Source organism: Emydura macquarii, unplaced genomic scaffold (assembly GCF_026122565.2).
Source record: "Emydura macquarii macquarii isolate MOO-44397 ecotype Brisbane River unplaced genomic scaffold, CSIRO-AGI_Emac_v2 contig_2531, whole genome shotgun sequence".
Taxonomy (NCBI): domain Eukaryota; kingdom Metazoa; phylum Chordata; order Testudines; family Chelidae; genus Emydura; species Emydura macquarii.
The window spans coordinates 9,566,061-9,585,741 of NW_027132668.1; the positions used below are offsets into that span (position 1 = coordinate 9,566,061).

Genomic DNA, 19,681 nt, shown 5'->3' on the forward strand with positions numbered 1-19,681 from the left:
TTCATAATCTTCTTGCTAAATTAAAAACTTAAAAATTCAATGCCAGTTGTCCAGGTTGGAACAATCTTGAGTCAAATAACAGAACAAGTCCCCACCATTTATAATGTCACACACTTTGAAATAAGAAACAGCAAAAAACAAAACAAGCAAAGCATAACTAAACCTAGCTTATATTTTATTGTTAGGAAGACTAGTGATGTTAATTATTGTTGTCTTAGATACCAGAATGCCATAGATAATTTGCTAAGTCATGTTAAGTTTGTTTTGAGGGTGGTTTTTACTCAAGATAAAGAAATAGATTGTCAAAATAAACTGCAGAAGATGATAGCATTCAACATTTAGTTTGAGTCTGAAGTCTGTGTAAAGGTCAGATGCTTCAGACTGTAATTTAGAAATTAAACATTTTGAGAAGTTTAAATAGGAAGATGCTTTTTAAAAGCACATGGTATATTGATTTTATTGAAAAGTTATTGTCTCCCAAAGTTTGCTTAGAAGCCAGATATGTGCAAAGAGCTAAGTTAGTTATAAAACTAAGATTGATAACTAATTCCTTAGTGGAAATTTGCTAAGTTTATGTTCTTTCTCTCTCATCACCTGCAGATAGTTAGTCAGTAAAAGCAGCAGCTGCAGCCAAGTTGGGTTGATGAATGAGTGTAATTCAGTTTCTTTGTATTGTGCAGCTTGAGAAATGCCAGTGGCCTGACAGCAGCAGATCTTGCACATACCCAGGGCTTCCAAGAGTGTGCCCAGTTTCTCTTGAACCTCCAGAACTGTCACCTGAACTGTTTCTTTAGCAATGGCACCTTAAATGGAGGTCCCAGTCCACTCAATGGTGGGACAAGTCGAAAGAGATCCTTTGAAGATATGGAGTCTGCTGGAGTAAAGAAAGCCAGGACTGAAGGTGAGACATCAGAGGTGAAAGTGGGGGAGGCAATATCAGTGCCAACTGAGAGTAAGAGAAGATACTCAGTACTCCAGGCTGGAAATTTATTTTTGACATCCCTAAAAGGGATACATAAATCAAATATAAATAAAATAATTATGAGAACAAGACTGGTGGCCTCCTTAGAGACTTACTTTTGTAGGTTCCAACTCTGAGCAAGTACATGCCTTTTGCAAGTCCCAAAGCCATCTGGACAGGGAGTGACTTGGAGGAAATGTATGCACCCTCAGATGTTGATTCAGTAAAGGATTATGGAGCATCTTTTGGCTTGTTTCTAACTGTCATAAAGATCATATAATCACAGAAATGTAGGGTTATAAGAGACTTGGAGAAGTCATCAACTCCAGACCCCAGTGCTGATGCAGGACCAAGTAAATGTAGACCATCCCTGACAGATGTTTGTCTGGGCCACCGGTTGAGAACCACTGTGTTAATCAGCACACAGCTGTAGCTCAAGTGACATCCTCATGGCCATACAGGTATTATGTATATTATATGGATGGTACCCACATAACAAAGAGCTGCATGTGTGGCCCACAATGGTAAATAGGTTGAGAATCACTGGATCTGTTCTTAAAAATCCTCCAATGATCAGGGTTCCACAAACTCCCTTGGAATCATATTCCAGTGCTTAACTAAAGTTGGAGTCAGAAAGTATTTTCCTAATATCTAATCTAAATCTCCTTTGCAGCAGATTTAGCCCGTTACTATTTATTCTGCTCCAGTAGACATGGAGAACAGTTGATCACCATTCTCTTCATAATCTCCCTTAACATATTTAAAGATTGTTATCAGGTCCCCTTCTCAGTCTTCTTTTCTTAAAGCTAAACGTGCCTGGTTTTCTTACCTTTCCTCATAGGTCAGGTTTTCTAAACCTTTTATCATTTTGTTGCTCTCCTGTGGGCTATCTCCAATTTGTCTGCAACTTTTTCCTAAAGTGTGGCGCTCAGAATTGCACACAGGCCTGCAGCTGAGGCCTCACCAGTGCCAAGTAGAGCAGGACCTCTACCTCACTTATAACACGGGAGGTAATTGTCCAGTTCTGCTCGGCATTGGTGAGGCCTCAGCTGGAGTATTGTCAATTCATAACTATCAATCCATAACAATCATTTGTTTATTCCTCAACTGTTTGCCATTACCTAGTTCTTGCTTAGTGTAATATATGTAATGTTCACTGCCTTCTCAATAGTGTGTCCTTAGTTATATGGCCACCTTAAAGCAGAAGTGGCACCTGAACCTCTTCTGCACTCTGGACCCAGGATATAAATAGCTGCCTTTTTCATCAGTCCCACTCTTTCTTTATGCCATATGCTGCAGTTGGGGACATTTTCCTTTCCCTTTGTGCAGTAGTTAAAAATGACCCAAAAATGCTGAGTAAATAGTTTAATAATTAACTTACGAAAATAGTAAAACTTTGTCTAAGTCATAGATATTAGTGATTCAGTAGGATTCTTACTGGAGCATTACATAAAAGCATAGATTAAAAATATGTGATTCTTGCCATTTCAAATGACTGAAGTGGACATGAGGAATGCTTTTACCTGCTTGAAAGAAGATAGTTTTGCAAAAATCCTGGAGCTCTTGCTGGCCCTTCTCTAAAAGGTCCCCAAAAGACCAGCCAGACCAGCAAGTAGTATTCCAAAAATCTCCTCCTTCAGCCCTAAAGTTGGAAAAGTCTTTGCAAAAAAAGCTTTTTGGCATGAGTCGTGTGTCTATGAAACCTACTTTTGCCACATTTTCCTAGATTCTCAGACAGAAGTCAATCTGTAAAGAAGATAGCCTTTTAGAAACCCTTCAAGAAGTTTCAGAGGCTCAAGTATTGGAGGTTTTGGTGGAAACTGGGGGGTGGCACTTCTCTTGGTTCTATTGGCTTAAAAAATCACTTAGTGCCAAGGTGAGAACAATAGAAAGAAAAGTCCAGCCAGACCCTGGTACAGTTGGCCTTCCCAGATCTTAGTTGTTCTGAAAAAGCAGAAAACATACTTGTATTTGGGCCATTTGCGTTAGTCTCTTGCAGTAAGGCACTCATCTGATGGGAAAAGGCTGTTTACTCTTGGGCAGGTGTGTGAATAGTGCCTAGCTGTCTCAGGTTTGGAGTCCAGATCAATGGGAGGGTCTGTGAAGACAATGGCGAATCCAGTCACCAGGACTTCTGTTTCCTTGCAATGACTAATGACCATAAGAGCTCACCACCTCTGCATGATGCCAGCCATATTTGACCAGCTGGACAACAAAGGACCGAGGAGGAGCCAGGCATGCCTGCCCCGGGAACTTGAACAAAGAGGATAGAGGAAAAGAGTGGGAGCCACGGGTGGATGCTGTTTGGCTGGGGCTCCGGGTAACCAGAATGGACCATGCTGTAAATTTCTTTGCTTTATGCTAAACAAGAATTTTCTACACTGTGTTCTAGACATCTAATAAACCCTACTGTTTTTGCAATGCCTGTTGAGAGTCACTACAGAAGTGGAAGGTTGGGGGTGTATTGCTCTCTTTGATCATACAAGTCTCTCTCATGTGTCCAACTCGGGTGGACTCACTGAAGGGAGCTCACGGTGCGAAGCAGGGGTGCTGGAGGCTCTGAGGTTCGGTCCAAGGAGTGAAGCCAGTGGCTTACCCTAGTAAAAGAGTGAGATCCTAAGGAGATCTAGCATCCTTAAGGGGTCCTCCCAAAACTGTTCCAGAGCACTGGACCCATGGATCTGTGGCAGGTGGTAGCAGAGGATGCCTTCTGAATGCACCAAGAGGGTGGTTGGTTGCTGAATGCATGAGAGGTATTTTGCAATAAGTGAGTAGCAGCAGTAAAACAAAGGTAGTCCAAGGAAACAGCAAGAAAATGGTGTATAACCATCTTCCTAAGAAGAATATTGCAAACCTGTTCAGAGAGCAAGGAGCTCAACAAAGTGCAGCTAATTGCATGGCTGGAGAAGGATGATCAGTCCAAGAGGCAAGTTCCAGCCCCAAATGTGGGTAAAAGAGGGTCCAAGGAAAGCGCCAGAGAGAGCATCCAGGGCAGTAGCAGGGCATCCACAAGACCAGGTTCTCTATCCAGCAGGGGATCTTCATGACATGGCTTCCCATGGACAGATTTGAAGCAGTGATAGTTGGAGTTGAGAACCTCACTGGAGGACCGCGAGACGCAGTGAAAGCATGAACAGGAGATGGAGAAGTGGAGGAGCAAGAGGACCTACAGAGAGGTAAGTGGGGAGATGCCATAGGATTCCAAGTCCGCAGGAAACCTAGATACCAAATTGCTGCCCCAGTTTAAGGAGGGGGGCATGTAGATGCCTACCTCACAGCCTTTGAAAGTGCTTGCGATTTGAACCAGGTTAACTATATGGACCAGCTCCACTGTTTCATCTCCTTACTCAGTCCCAAAATCATAGAGGCTTACAGCCAGATGGATGGACTTGATACTACGGACTATGAACTATTCAAAAAGGCTTTGCTGCTCAAGTTTGAATTGACTATTGATGCATATGGGAAAAGGTTTTGGGGTGTACAAAAGACCTAGGGTGTGACTTCTTTGGAAGCTACCTCCTTGATGGGAGAGAGTATCTTGACAAATGGGGTAATGATTCAGGGGTCACCATGCTGGAGGATTTGTATAACCTGATTGGGTTGGAACAAGGTTTTGAGAGATGTTCTCATAGACTGAAAATGTGGTTAGTGGACAGGAAGCCCAAGGAGTCTCACAGTGCAGGTCAACTGACAGATGAAGGGGTCCTCCCAGGGACTGTTCCAGAGCACAGGACTTTGTATATCTGTGATAGTAGTGCATGCTTAATGCACTGGTTCTAGAGAAGGCAGCTGCTGAAGTTTTATCGGTTGGTGATGTGGAGGGTTGGAGCTGAGAAGATTGATTTCTGCTCCTTCAGCTCCCACTTCCTTAGGAGGTCCAGATTCTGGCACAAGGACTGGCAAAGATCCCAAGTGTCTGATACTGCTGACAGATCTTTAACTTCAACAGTGTTTTTCAGAAAGCAAGTATGGTTTAGGAATTAAATATTTCCTCTGAAGCTTAGACACGGATTTTGGATATCTGTTGTGGGGGGTGTGGGCTTCTTAATCCAAAGACACATGAAATCCTGGAGAAGCTGAAAGTGACTTAATCAACTATTCAGATCTCAGCCATCTATTTATGAGTCAGTTCTGCGTAGAAATCCAAACTGGAAAGTAGCCTTACGCCTTTCAGAGGAGATAGATGAAGAGGACCTTTGCTTCTGGTTCAGGAAGCATTGTTGCCAAGCAGCAATTTGAAGATGAGAGAGATGACCCTGTTCCAGGCTTTATGGAAACAGATCCTTCTATGTGCCTCCCTTTTGAGACAGTTTGTCCTTAGGGTTGTGGGGCTTTGTTTTGCTTTTTCTTTTTTGAAATAAGAAACCATTTTCTTGGGCTGTTGGATCCAGGAAAATATCAAATGTGGGGGTCTGACTTCCAATTCCAGGCTCTCGCTTGCTCACTCGTGCTCTCTCTCTCACACACTCATACGCACACGTACACCTTTTTCTCTTCAAAGTTCCCGTAAGAAACTTACAGGAAGATGTTTTGGCTTTAGTAAAATTTATGAGAAAAGAAAGTGATACCAGATCCTTACAGCAGAATGGGATTTTTTTCCCAGTATTATTTCTTTCCTAAAAGGAAGATTGACTTGCATATTATTCTAGACCTTCCCAAACTGAACAGATGCCTAAGGAAAAATGAAATTCTACATAGTTTCTTCTGGGGAACACAACCTCTTTTCGGTCCTGCTTTGGTTTAGGGCCCTTGCCTACTTGAGCAACTTGATAGGATGAAAGCACAAGTAGTACCACACATTCATGATGCACAATGATCATTACCAATAGATGGTGCTATTCTTTGGGAGAGTGGCATCTCCTAAGGTGTTCATCAAGTCCCTGGCTGTTATCACAGATCATGTGCATCATCAAGGGCGGACAGACTTATCCATACCTAGAGGACTGCCTTATAGAAATTTCGTTTTACCATTGGTTAAGTTATGCCCTAAGGAAGCATCTTCAAGACCTTCTTGGTTTGAGTGAAGAAAAAAAAATTAGACCTTATTCCAGTTAAGATTTTGATTTTCATAGTGTCTATCCTAAATTTCACAAGGGATTTAGCTTCATCTACCTCAGGCCAATTTCACAGAACTCACTAAGGCTGTTTTCTGAGGAAGTTATTGATGACAGACTGCAGTCTTGTAACTCCATTTGCAGGTCTGCAGATAAAACCTTTACAAGGATGAGTAAGTGAAGTGCACAAAAGTATAAACTGTTGAGGTTTGTTAATTTATCCTCCTAAATAGGTGATATATTCTCTGGAAGTATCCACCACTGAGAATCAATCAGGCAGACAAGGTGGTTCTTGGACCTCACCCAAAATTTCCAACAAAGATTGGACCTCTCTGTGGCCTTTGGAGAGACATCCAAAGGTCAAGCTATCTCTATTCAAAAGAGTCTAAATGAATTAAGTGATGCATCCAGTCCTGTTAAGGATTAGGGAATGATGTTCTACTAGAACACCCTAGAGATCACTCTTCAGCAGATACTGTCTATATTGTACCCATGTCAGAAATCTGTAGGACTGCTACTTGGTATTTGGTTTACCGTAACATAAATCACAATTCTCTCACCATTGTAGCAACAGCAGAGGCCTAGTCTACATTTATCCAGGAATTCGGTGGCAGTCAACCAGTGTTATTCAAGCTACACAGAGTAGCTTGCTTAACTCCCATCAACTTCATAACTTCCCTTTAATGCACCATCTCCACTGCACTGCGCCTTTTGAAGAGGTGGTTTGATTTAATCAACTTCCGGATCAATTGAGCGGGTCTTGTCTTCCGCTCAATCAATCTGGATGGATCGATCTGATGTTGGCGAATTTGCTGTCATCAGTGTGTACATAGCCAGAGGCAGTTTGGGGAGCACAGTGCTTCTTCCACTGGCTAATTAGCAAGGCTCGGTGGAGGCAAAGTCAGGAAGGAAAAAAGGCATTGCCTGTCTTCTTTAACTCCTGTTCTGCGACTGTATTGCGTCTACAGAACCACATTGGCTCACCCTCTCTCCCTCCCTCTGCTCTGTTTTTGGAGCCCAGTTACATTTAGGTGCTCCTTAGGCAGAGGGAAATGGGGAGAGCATTGGTGAGGGAAGGCCACCTATACTCTCTGAGGCAAGTAGGCTTGATGTTCTATCCTACAACAGTCACTACTGCCTTCGAAAGGTTCTCTCTGATAGTGTAAAAATCCCTTTCTCCTATAAGGCTTTAAATCTTACATTATGGCTATGTGGAAACAATACTGTTGGAGAATAAGTTGCTTGAGGTAAGTTAAGCCACTCTTTCCCCTTGTGCTCAAATGGCTAAACTACATTCGTTTGACATACACATTCCCTGCACTGTGCAAGCAGGTGCATGCACACACATTAGTCATAATTGTTCTCCAGAATGTAAACTTTTAAGTAAAAGCAAAACTGTCTGTAGTCTTTATCATTCCAAAGAGAACATTCAGAATCTGCACCAAATCTAGCAATGTCTGATTCTGAGCTAGAAATGTTCTCTGAGAAGTATTAATTGCTCTTCACAATTGCTCTGTGCTAACTCTGAAGCCTAATGATGGGTAATTTAAATGTCAACTGTTTCTCTTCTCTTCACTTCACCAGAAAAATCAATCTAATGTACTTGGGTGTGGTGGGCCATCTAATTTCTGTTGAGTCATAATCATAGAGTTTGAGGCTAGAAGGACAACCAAATCATCTAATCTGATCTTCTGTATATGACAGGCCACCTACAGAACCGACACACTAAAAGCCAACAGCCAAAATTAGACTAAAGTATTACAGCACACAGGAGACTAAACTATGTTGTCACTGGCAGAAAATAGGAGGAACCAAGGTATATCAATGCCCGAGGCCCCTGCAATGGCAGGGAATTGATGAAGTGAGATAATCCTGGCAAGCGATCTGCATTCCATGCTGCTGGAGAAGGCAAAAAATCCCAAAGATCACTGCCAGTCTGACCCGGAGGAAAATTCCTTCCCATACCCACATATGGGTCTGATCTCCAGCTGTGGCCATCACACACAAACAACCAGACATCCTAGAATCACAATCACACACAAACAACCAGACATCCTAGAATCACAATCACACACAAAACCCATACATCCTAGAATACATTGGGGGTGAAAATCCCTTCATGATCCCTTTGGATAACTGGCTGAAGCCCTGAAACATGAGTGTTAGGAATATAAGACATAAACTGGAAGAGACTCCGAGGGCTGCCAGACCCTGCCCCCTGCCAAATTCTTCACTCTCTGTTAGTATTTCTTTTAATCCAGAGTCTCTTTCGTGCACCCCTGAGCATTCTTATTTTATAAGCATACAATTAATCTTTCCCCATAAACATTTTTTTCTCATTTTAATAATGAGAATATTTGTTTCACTTTATTTGCTTCGTTATGAGTTTTCAAATGTGCTTTGGAAACTAAATATCACCTTCTTTTTTACCAGCTCATAGCTTTGATGGCTTAATACCAATGATGAATGGAGGAAATGAGGATGATGCTGACAATATGCACGTTGATAAAGAGTTTGCTGTTGTATCAGGTGGGAGTGGACAGTTTCCTGTTAACTACAACAACATTCAAATGGTTGAAGACACCAAACAACAGGAGAGTGGTTCTGTTGGACCAAAAGAGATTGAAATTTACACAGTTTCTGCAATGCAAACTCCCTGTCGTTGCAAGAATCAATATGCATTTTATTTCTAATTTAAATATAAAACATTCTTTATTTCTTGCACACTGTTGTCCAGAGTCTTGAAAACTATTGTATTACTGTAACATTTATTATATTTGGGTTTTTAAGTAGATATTGAAGATTAGCTGTTTCGTAGAACACACTGCAAGGATATAAGGGAGACCTTATTGATAGATCTAATCTAAATAGACATTTACTATGGCTGTTTCACTTTAATTAAAGGCTTACATTTCATGTGCCTTGTTTTTTAGTTACTATGTTTGTAGCTTCAAGGAAAATTGAGGTATTTTAAAAGATTGGTTTAATTGGTACCAGACAAACTTAATTACCCATGTGTACAAAGAGAATATATCCTAATGGTTTATATAGTTCTCGAAACAACGTGTGGTACCGCTTAACTAGTTTCAAACTAGCTCAACGTATGCTAAAAATAATAGTTCAAACCTAACCACTGTGTGTTCATTTATTCAAGCACAGCAATATGACTGTAGAAGTAGTGTTGTGAACAGCTATTGTTTTTGTTTTTTGTGGATAAAAGACGATTGATGCCATGGGATTTTCATTGAGTTGCCATTTGGAACAGTCGTGGAAACCACTGTTTGGATTTTGTTTTCATGAAGACTGACACAATCATTTGTTAATAGTAATGTATATTAATACTTTAACGTTTCAGGGCCGCTTGATCAAGATGCTTTTTAATAGCCCAATAATTTATATAGAGTTACACTGTTTTATGAAAAAGTTATCTTAGGTCAGCTTGACCATCCCCATGGTAGGTAAAGGGAGGAGTTAATATTTTAGTGCATTATTTCATTTTGAAATGAATATTCATGGTTTAAGTCATTTTGCTTGATACCATAGCTCAGATTCACCAAATGATATTAAATAGACATTAAAATATGTAGAGATTACAAAAAAAAACCAACAAAACCCTTTTTCATTAGTGTAAAAGTAGATGAAAACCTCCCATGTTAGTTACCAAATGTTTACATTTACTGAAAAGTAGTTGACTTTCTCTTTCATAAATATTGTATATTGTTATAGGTGCTAATTTTCAACAAATATAAAAATTCTATAATTATCACTAGAGCCATTCACTATCTGCTTTTGAATGTTCATTAATAGAAATGCCATTGGTAATTTCATCCATTTGGGAAAGCTAGCCTAAATTACCAGTTTTAAAACAGTTAGAACTCTCCACTTTTCAGTTAATAAATACTTTATCACATTTTTATTGTACCTCTTCATCACAATATTAGTAGGCATGATATGTTGACTGTTAAGATTTTTTTTTAATCTGACATCTAACAGGATTCTATGGCTAATAAGTTTAGTTAATGTGGTTCTTTTAAGCAGTATAGGGATAAAGCAGAAAACTTCAGTTGCTGCAGTTAGTGTCACAGATAACTCTCTCAGTGCATTCACTTTCTTGGCATTGTGTTGCTGAATATAAAATACCAATGTCATTATGTATATCGGTTTATATTTATGCAAAGAACTGTTGGAGAACCACAACTTTCCACTTCTTCAGTGTAAAACAGTGGTACTCATTAGTTTTCATTCAAACAATGACCCCATGTTTTATAATTTGGCAAGTTTGCAAGAGAATATTTAACTGCCCTAAACTAGAAATAAAACCAATGATACTTTTCTGCACAAAGATTTATGCATTAATATGCACATAAATGTGTGTGCATATGTTCAGAGAGACACAGAAAACAAAATGTAAAATGCTCAAATATCAAGATCTAGAGCTAAAGTCTCTTGGTTTGCCCTGCTTATCATTAGCCATATATAATATACACCCACACACACCCCAATTTTAGGGCAGAACCAGTCATCTATTTTTGTGCTAGTACTTTGAGTACCACTGCAGAAACATACATTTGAAACTTAACTGAAATTAGTTTTACAGAAAAGGTAATTGTAATAATTACTAAAATTCAAATGAGAAATTGCATAAACCAGTCTGTGTTGTACATGCATGTTTTTATTACTGATTTTATGGTCCTGTGCATTCTGCTGTTGCTGTTGTATGGCATTTTGCATGTGGATTGTACAGATGTTTCAAATCTGTCATTAAGGAAAAACATGTAATTTTTCCAGCTTAATATCTTCTCAAGTAAACACTAGTTATACTGAAATACCTGTTCAATATGCCATTTTAGGCAAGATTTTATATTAGCTTCCCCATTGGCATAAGATTATATGTTTGTTTATATTGCCTGCTTCAATGTGTACTGTTACCTGAGATCTGTCACTAAAGAGGAGGCAAAAAACTTAAATTAATCACCACTGCTAAAACTAGTCCATTCAAATTTTTAGTTCTTGCACATACATTCTTTAGCTCCATGTGGGTTTTAAATTTAAGTATAAAAAGATATCTTAACTTTAAAAACTTTTGTCCTATTTCCCAAAATAATATTTGGAATGTTGTCTGTTTTCTTACTCTACACTTGTCACTTAATTTCTTATTTTTCTAAGATTCACATGGTCTTAGATTAGCATAGCTATGTGTATTTACTTTTCTAATTTAGATAGCAGTTATGTTTTTGAAATTGAAATTAGCTTTCAAATTTACTGGTCAAATCAAGTCAGATTACTTTTAAACCACCTATGTTGACATGGGCTATGAAAAATTAGGTATGCCACTCCCCCCCCAAGTTTCCATACATAGATTTTGAAAAACAAAGTGGAGTGCAGTGGAGATGATTTGATGTATTTCCATTGATTCTCAATTTTTGGTGACAGATGTATTTCTTAATGCAGATATGAATAGCAGTAGCTCCGTATTGAATGCATTGACAAATGGATGTACCATCAATGGACATTTGGACTTCGCCATAACACAATTCAATGGAATGGATGCCAGGCATGAAGAATGTTTAACATTAACACCTAATGGAATAACTCCTGGAGTAGCTTCTGCCAATAGGCACAGAATTCACACCAGTAATGGCACTGAAGAGCCAGAAAAAGCCATGAATACTTCTGCCGATATGTGTGGCTCACTGCATCTGAATGGAAGCCCAAGTAGCTTTGTGTCGAACAGGCCCTCGTGGGTTGAAGATCTTGGAGATACTTTGCACTATGGGCATTATCATGGTTTTGGGGATACTGCTGAAAGCATCCCTGAACTTAACAGTGTTGTTGAGCATTCCAATTCTGTTAAAGTGGAACAGAAATACAATAATACTGTCTTAGGCACAATGTATCTTTATCATGGTTCCTAAATCAACATCTTTTTATTTGTCAAATTCATATTACAATTGCTACCAAATGTTTGGGAGGGTAAAAAAAAACCTCACCTAGCATTAATTCTGAAGAATGCAACTATTACTATTTTTACACTTTGTTTATATAAAAAGTAAACCTTTCATTTGACAGCCTTATACAATAGTTCTAATTTGTTGCATGTATGGGGCTTATTTAGTGATACAAGTAGGTGCTGTTACAATGGAATGTTTATTCTTCACTTTTTACTTCGCTTTGTATGGAATGTTGTGATTTTGTACTTAAGTTTTTTTTATTTCCAAGCTAGTGTTCACTGTCTTTCCCTTTTTAAAAAGTGTTTTCCTCTTATTAATATGATATTGAATTTTGTGCAGAAAACAAGTTGTGTGTTTGCATCACTCTTGAAGTAAAAGATTTTCCTTTTTTGTATTTTCTGCTGAAGCTATGGTAGCAATATCAATGCCAGCTATCACTATGCAAGGTTTGAAAAGTGTTGTTCTTAAAGAAGCCTCTCTGACTTACTATTTGTACATTTGTTTAATACAATTGGATGTTCATTTTTACGTTCTATGACAAATGCAGCATTAAAAAAGTTTGAAAATGTTTTCACTGTAGCGTAGCATAGGAATTCTTTTCTTTGTTAGGGCCCTTTGCATTATAGAAGTGGAAAAGCAGCTTACCCATGTTCAGTTGCAAGTGGGGGTGTTTATAGGATTTTTATTTTGCTTCTCTACTTTAAATGTGTGCTTGATATTTTACCATAGCTCACAGCCTGGAGGCATGTTGGCACTGTTTTGCTTTTTATGCAATTTAAAATTACTGCTATTTGTTATAGAAATTCAGATCAAAATATTTGTTTGACTGATTTTGATATACTGTACATATATTTTGTTTGCTTTGTGTTTTTTACAACGGCTTTGAAAATCTAATGCTGTGTATATCTAGCCAGTTAAAATACTCTTAGGGCTATATTCACTGAAAATACATTGTATTTAAAGCTTATTACACAAGTAAAAATTCATACAAATGCTCTGTACAAGCATTAATATAAGATACTAGTTTTGTGATTTGATAAAAGAATGGTGGGAGAATATATTAAACAAGAGAAACCAGTAAGTCCTCTGAACTGCATCATTTTTTTTGTTTTGTTTTGTTCAAAAGGGACCTTTACAAATTGAATTTAAAAAAAAAAACAAACCCTCCATATTGTATCTGGATTTATTTTGTTTGTAAGTGATAACATTCATTAATGATATGAACAAGTGTTTAATAATTTTAAAGTCAAATCTCACTTAAGTATTTAATCCTTCTTAATCCCTGTGTGGAATCTTAGTTTCTTTTCATTGTGTGGAAATATAAAAATGAATATAAATAAGTCATCTTTGACTGAATCTCTTAGCTCTTTGAAAGATACTAGCACGTTTTCTACAGTATGTGTAAAAGCTGTATAAGTCTTGAGTTCCAAAGAAAGATCAAACATGTTGGTGCCGTGGTTCACACTGAAATTGTGTAAATCTCAGTTTTCCCTTAAACATTTTATTAGGAAAAAGGCTGAAAACTCAGTGTTTTCTAATAGAGTTTACAATATCATTTCATTAATCACCATTCTTATATAAAATAGCACAAAGCAAGTTAAAGTGTGATAAGTTAGGTACTAGTTGAGTTACAAAGATAGTGTAAGCAAATGGAGCAGTTAAGCTGTTTTGGCCAACTATATTCACTTAACTGGTGGGGACAAACAAGACCTGAATCTCACCAGATGCAGAACACCTAAAAACTGCAGTAAAGTATTTGTATTACGCCCAAGTCTTAGCTTGCGTTTCACTCCATGACTTTATGTCCCGGAGGCAAGTGTGCTGCCACTTTGGTCAAACTAACATGTCAGACATACTAACATAATGCTTACTTAATAGTAGTTTTTTAAAAAAGTGCTATGTTAGAGTTTTACATATGTTTTGTTTATACTCTTCTGGATAAATCAAAGCTATTAGCAGTTATAGCAGTGTGTTCTCTGGAATTTCCTCCTCAGATTACAACTAAACTTACACACACGTTGCTTGGCCACATTTTAAAGTTTTCAATGGGGTCTTATGTACCCAAGTGAAATATAACTCAAGACTTTAATATTTTCCTGCCAGCTAAGCTTTTAAGGAAATATGTGCTATGTTCAGCTTTCATTCTCTAATACAGGGGTGGGCAAACACTTTGCCCTGAGGGCCACATCTGGGTATAAAAATTGTATGGCAGGCCATTAATGCTCCTGGGCCTACGGGGTGGGAGAAGAGAGCGGCTGCTGCCCTCCGGTGAGGGTGCCACTGGGCCCACCTGCTGTGAGAAGGCTGGGGGGAAAGGGGAGTGGCTTCTGTGCTCCGGCCAGCACGCCACTGGGCCAGGAGGGGGAAGGGATGGGGACAGAAGGGGGGAGTGGCTGCCATGCTCTGGCCAGAGGGCTGCTCGTCCCATGTGGTGGGGAAGGGGTGAGGTTGGGAGGGGAAGTGGCCGCTGCGGCACTGCACAGCTTGTTCCACAACTTTTCTGCTGATCACCTGAATGGAGCTTGCAGACCACTGGTTGAGCTGCAGGGCCTGATGAAAAGTTCAGATGGGCCGTATGCATATTTGCCCATCCCTGCTCTAATAACGTAAACAGGGTTGGGATGGAAAATATTTCTGAGGCAAGGATTATAATTGAGACCAGGGCCCCCACATGGGTGTGGGGAGGGTACACATTACCAGGGCCCGGAGGCCCTGGGGGACCCGGCCAAGGCCGCAGACCCCGTTACCATGAGGAAAGAACATTTCATGGCTTGTGAGATTGTATGGGATATGGGATTGTGGTATGTGTGTGGGGGGGAGCCCGTGTTACCAGTTTGAACTGGGCCCGAAAAAATTATGCTTAGGCCCTGACTGACAGGTAGGGCCCCATAGCCTAGGGTTAGGGCTGGCTCAGGTACAGCTCCCCCTCCTAGGATGAGGGCTAGGGCAGAAAAGGTTTCTGAGGCTTGTGCTAGGGATGGAAAAGATAGGACCTGCCAACATAGGGTTAGGTTAGGGGCATGGAAGGTGTCTGAGGAAAGGGTTTAGTTCTATCTTTGAGTGATTGCTCATATCCATTCCATTATAGGTGTGTGCATGCCACAATGCACGGCTCCCGGAACTTTTTTCCCCTTAGCAGACCCAGTAGGGCCAGCTCTGGTGCCCCCTGGAGTGCCACGCCCATGCTGCAGCACGAGGCACTGCCAGCCCTGCACCCCCTCAGTCTCTTCTTTCCGCCCATGACGGTCGGATGGAACTAGCACTTGCTCTCTGCAAGTGCCATTCCCCTTCTTTTATCTCTTTGTTAATCAAAGTACCTAGTTAGTTTAAGTAGTTAAGTAAAGCAGGGGCAGGCGGATGTCATATTCACTATTCTGTACGGATAAACTGCAGTGGAGGCCATGTCCGGCCTCCTAGCCTGGGTTGGTTTCTGAACCTCGTTATAACTACGATTGATCTCTCCCTGTGTTTCCCAAACCGTGCGGTCTGGGTTTGGAGATGGCATTCGCTAGATGCGAGACGAGCCCTGGCTTGTTACATCAAAGACGTGGCCGTTCCAGAAATTGGCGCAGCTCCTCGCCGCGGGGGGGGGAGTGGGACCAGATGAAAGAATCATCGGTCTCCACCCAGCACATCTCCGTGTGGATCACATCCTGCATCAAGTGCTGCTAGGAGCAAGCGAATGTGCCGTTGCTGGGTGTCATCACAGCGCATTCACCCAGAGCTAAGGCCTCGTCTGCGGCTTTTCTGGAGAGAGTGGCACTGCAGTACAGCTGAAAAGCAGCCGCCTGGTTGTCGGTCCACATCTTCACGTCCCACTAAGCCATCATTCAGCAGGAGAGGGAGGACGTAGGATTCGGCAGAGCCGTGCTGAGGGCAGCTCACTGGTAACTCCTACCCACCTCCGAGGTATGGCTATTTAGTCACCTATATTAGAATGGACATGAGCAATCACTCGAAGATAGAAAACAAGGTTACTTACCAGTAACTTGTTCTTCGAGATGTGTTGCTCATGTCCATTCCACACCCACCCTCCGTCCCCGCTGTCGGAGTTGGCAGAAAGAAGGGACTGAGGGGGTGTAGGGTCGGCAGTGCCTCATATACTGCGGCATGGGCACAGCACTCCAGGGGGCACCAGAGCCAGCCCTATGGGGTCTGCTAAGGGGAAAAAAAGTTCCGGGAACCGTGCACTGTGGCGTGCACTCACCTATAATGGAATGGACACGAGCAACACATCTCGAAGAACAGCAGTTACTGGTAAGTAACCTTGTTTTTCGGGCATTTGGGCCCCCTGGATTTAGGTTAAGACTTGGACAGGGAAGGCCCACAGACCTAGGGTTATAGTTTAGGTAGAAAAGTGGCCTGAGGATGGAGTTAGGTTTTGGGCAGGTAGGGTCTTCCTGCCTAGGGTTAGCGTTGAGACAGGTAAGACACCCCCTCTCCCAGCATGGATTAGGGTGGGAGTATTAAAGGTGTCTGAGGTTATGGTTAAGGCTGTGGATGGTAGAGCCCCCCACACTAGGATTAGGGTTAGGCAGAAAAGGTGTCTGAGGCTAGGGTTAGGGTTGGGACAAGTAGGTCCTCCCAGTTTAGGACTAGGGTTGGGGAAGTAGGGCCCCTATTGTATCATTAGGGTTGAACTGGGTAGGGGCCCCAGCCTAGGGTTAGGATTGGGGCAGGTGAGGCTAAGATTAGGTTGGGGGCAGGTGAAGGTCCTGGTCTATGTTTAGGGATGATGCAGAAAGGTGTCTGAGGGTAGTCTTAGGGTTGGGGCAGGAAAGGTCCCTTCCCTGCCCTCCTAGGGTAGGTTCTGGGCTAGGATTGAGTTGGGGCAGATAAGGCCACCCTGAGCAGGGTTTATGTTTGAGGCAAGTAAGACCCTCCCAGGTCAGGGTTGGGGTAAATGTGATGGGGTGTACAAACCCTATGCTGGGTAACAAAGGGTTAAATGATTATTTTGGGCCCCTGCAGCAAATGCTCCATCGGGTGGAGGATTTAAAAGAAAGAGAAACATCTTATCTGGGTGGCAGAACTGGAACAGAGCAGATTTGCTGTCCACAGCCCCAGCAGTGCAGAGGGAAGTCTCTGACACAGCTGCCCTAAAAGGGCCGTCCCCTGCTTGTGGACCTTGGACACAGGTGAGCCCCTCTTATTTATTTGATTTGGACTTCCCCCAACAGGGGAAAGCCGTGGACTAAACTGACCCGAGCTGACAAGAGGAAGTGGCCCAAGGAGGGCTGCCTTAAGTAGCCTCAGTTGCCAGACCACTGGTAACCCCAAAGGGCCCTAGATCAGAGCTGGGTGGAGTGGGAGGGCCTGGGCTCACCCTCCCCCCGCCCCTTGACCACTAGGCCATGCTTCCCTATCAAATCCTGAGGGAGGACCATTACAGTAGGTAAGGCGTAAGGTTTGGGCTGGGGCAGGTAAGGGTTTCAGGTCTAGGGTTACGATTGCCCCAGAAAAGCTGAAGAGAGAATTGGTGTCAATAATGGTTTTGGGGCTAGTTAGGATGGGTGGCACTTGATTGTTGGTTGGCAAAAATCTAAGTCTAGCACTCACAACCCATTTGTGGTTTGCAGCCTGGTCCTTCACAGCGTGCCCTGAGGCTGGTACTCAGACTCGAGGCTTTACATACAGGCATTACAGTTGGAGCCAGCATGAAGCCCCAGTGTAGGGGTGGGAGTCGTAAGGGTATGTCAACACTGCAGCGTGGAGCAAGCCTCCCAACCCGGGTGGACAGACTCTTGCTAGTGGGGCTTGAGCTCACCTGCTAAAAATGGCGGTGTGGACGTTGCCACTCGAGCAGCAACTCATGCTCTCACACCCACCTCGCCCCCTGGATCTGAGCTCGGATGACTAGCCCGAATCTCTACTGGAGTCGCAATGTCTGCACAGCTACTTCTAGAGCACTAGCTTGAGCTCTGCTAGTGCAAGTCTGTTTGCCCAGGCTGGGAGGCTTGTTCCAAGATGCAGTGTAGGCATAGCCTAAAACACCCCAACCTAGGCTGACGGTTAGGGAAGGGGCTCCCTGGCCTGTGGTTAGGGTTGGAACAGAGCAGGCCTCTTGGGCTGGGGTTAGTGTTTGGGCAGATAAGGCTCCTCTGCCTATGATTATGGTTGGGGCGGATAAGGCTCCATAGCCTAGAAGAACAGCTGGAGCAGAAAATTATTTTCACGCTAGAGACAGGATTGGGGACAGGAGGCTCCTGGGGTTGGGGTTTGGGCAGGTAAATCTCTCCTGCTTAGGTTTAGAGTAGTCCAGGAAATTTCCCTGGACTTGGCTTAGTGCTGGGCTATGTAAATCTCCCCAGCCAAGGATTCAGATTGGATGTTGATAAGGTTCCATAGCTTAGGATAAGGGTTGGAGAAGAAAACGTTGCTCTGACTAAGGCTAAGATTGGGGCTTGGCAGGCTTCTTGGCTGATGTTTAGGTTTCGGCAAGTAAATCACCCCAGTCTAGATTTAGTGTTTTGGCACTTAAGCCAAGAGTTAGAATTGGTAGCAATAAGGCTTCCCAACTAGGGTTGGGGTGAGGTAGGTAAGGCTCCACGGGCCAGGGTTGGAATGTGACTCTGGCAGAGCAGGTGCAGTGTTCTTTGCCTCAGTTTCCCATGTTGTGGTATGAAAGTCCAACGGACACATATTTCTTAATAATAGTATATATACTTAGTTAGTTAGTTTTGTTAGCATTTAGTTTACTCTGTATCGTGGATTTGATGGGAGACACAGCTCCAGGGATGGGGCGTGCCCCGGACCCCAGGATTCAAACCTTGTGCCTTGTGCAAGAAGCCTGTGCCAGTGAATGACCCTCACCAGTGCTGTCTAAAGTGCTTGGGAGAGGCTCACATGTGAGACAAGTGCCAGATCTGTAAAGAGTTCAGACCTCGCGCTAAAATGGAACAAGACATGAGGTTGAGAGCACTTCTAATGGAGTCAGCTCTTACACCAGCCTCTCAGCCAGGTCTTTCAGAAATGGCGCTGACTACCTTGGCATCGGTGTGGCATGCTTTCCTGGTACCGAGTTCCTCCCGGCATCGATCACCATCCCCGGTGCCTAAGTTCTTGCTTCTCCAGGTGTCCGGAAAGGTAGTGCAAGTATTGACAGACAACACAGCTTCAGTGTATTATATCAACAAGCAAGGGGGAGCATGGTCCCCCAAAAGGCCCTCCACCTATGAGATTTTCATGCTATCCACCTAAAGGCTGTACACCTCCCGGGATCAGGAACACATTGGCAGACCATCTCAGTAGGTCCTCTTCCTTTCACCACGAGTGGTCCCTACACCTAGAGGTGGCTAAAATCATCTTCCAGAGGTGGGGAACTCCCCAAGTGGACTTCTTTGCTACCAGACCGAACAGGAAGTGTCATTGCTTCTGTTCCCTACAAGGGCTTGACAGTGGCTCACTTTCCAATGTCTTTCTCTTACCAATTCTCCTCATTCTCAAGATCCTCTAAAAGGTCAAGAGAGACAGAGCATGAGTCATCCTGATAGCTCTGTCATGGCTGCGCTGACACTGGTTCGGGATGTTGCTAGACTTATCGGTGGCCCCTCCTTGGGACCTCTCGACCAGACCTGATCTCACAGGGCCACGGTCGACTGTTACTTCCGAACCTAGTCTCCCTACACCTGACAGCATGGATACTCCATAGCAAAGTCTTGAGGCGTGGGCCTCCTCCACTCAAGTCCAACAAGTCCCGCTAGGAAGCAGGAAAC

General features: G+C 42.5%; 1 protein-coding gene across 2 annotated transcripts in view; it reads left to right on the plus strand.

Annotated features, from left to right (window-relative positions):
• The window catches only part of ANKRD10 (ankyrin repeat domain 10), a 51,755-nt gene extending 38,708 nt beyond the window's left edge, over positions 1 to 13,047 (plus strand). For both annotated transcript variants that reach the window (XM_067563688.1, XM_067563689.1), the window contains exons 4-6: positions 681 to 901; positions 8,449 to 8,544; positions 11,467 to 13,047. In XM_067563688.1, coding sequence (XP_067419789.1) covers positions 681 to 901; positions 8,449 to 8,544; positions 11,467 to 11,930 — 781 coding nt within the window. In that variant the 3' untranslated portion in view covers positions 11,931 to 13,047. The remainder of the gene's footprint in view (positions 1 to 680; positions 902 to 8,448; positions 8,545 to 11,466) is intronic.
• Positions 13,048 to 19,681: the final 6,634 nt, after the last annotated feature.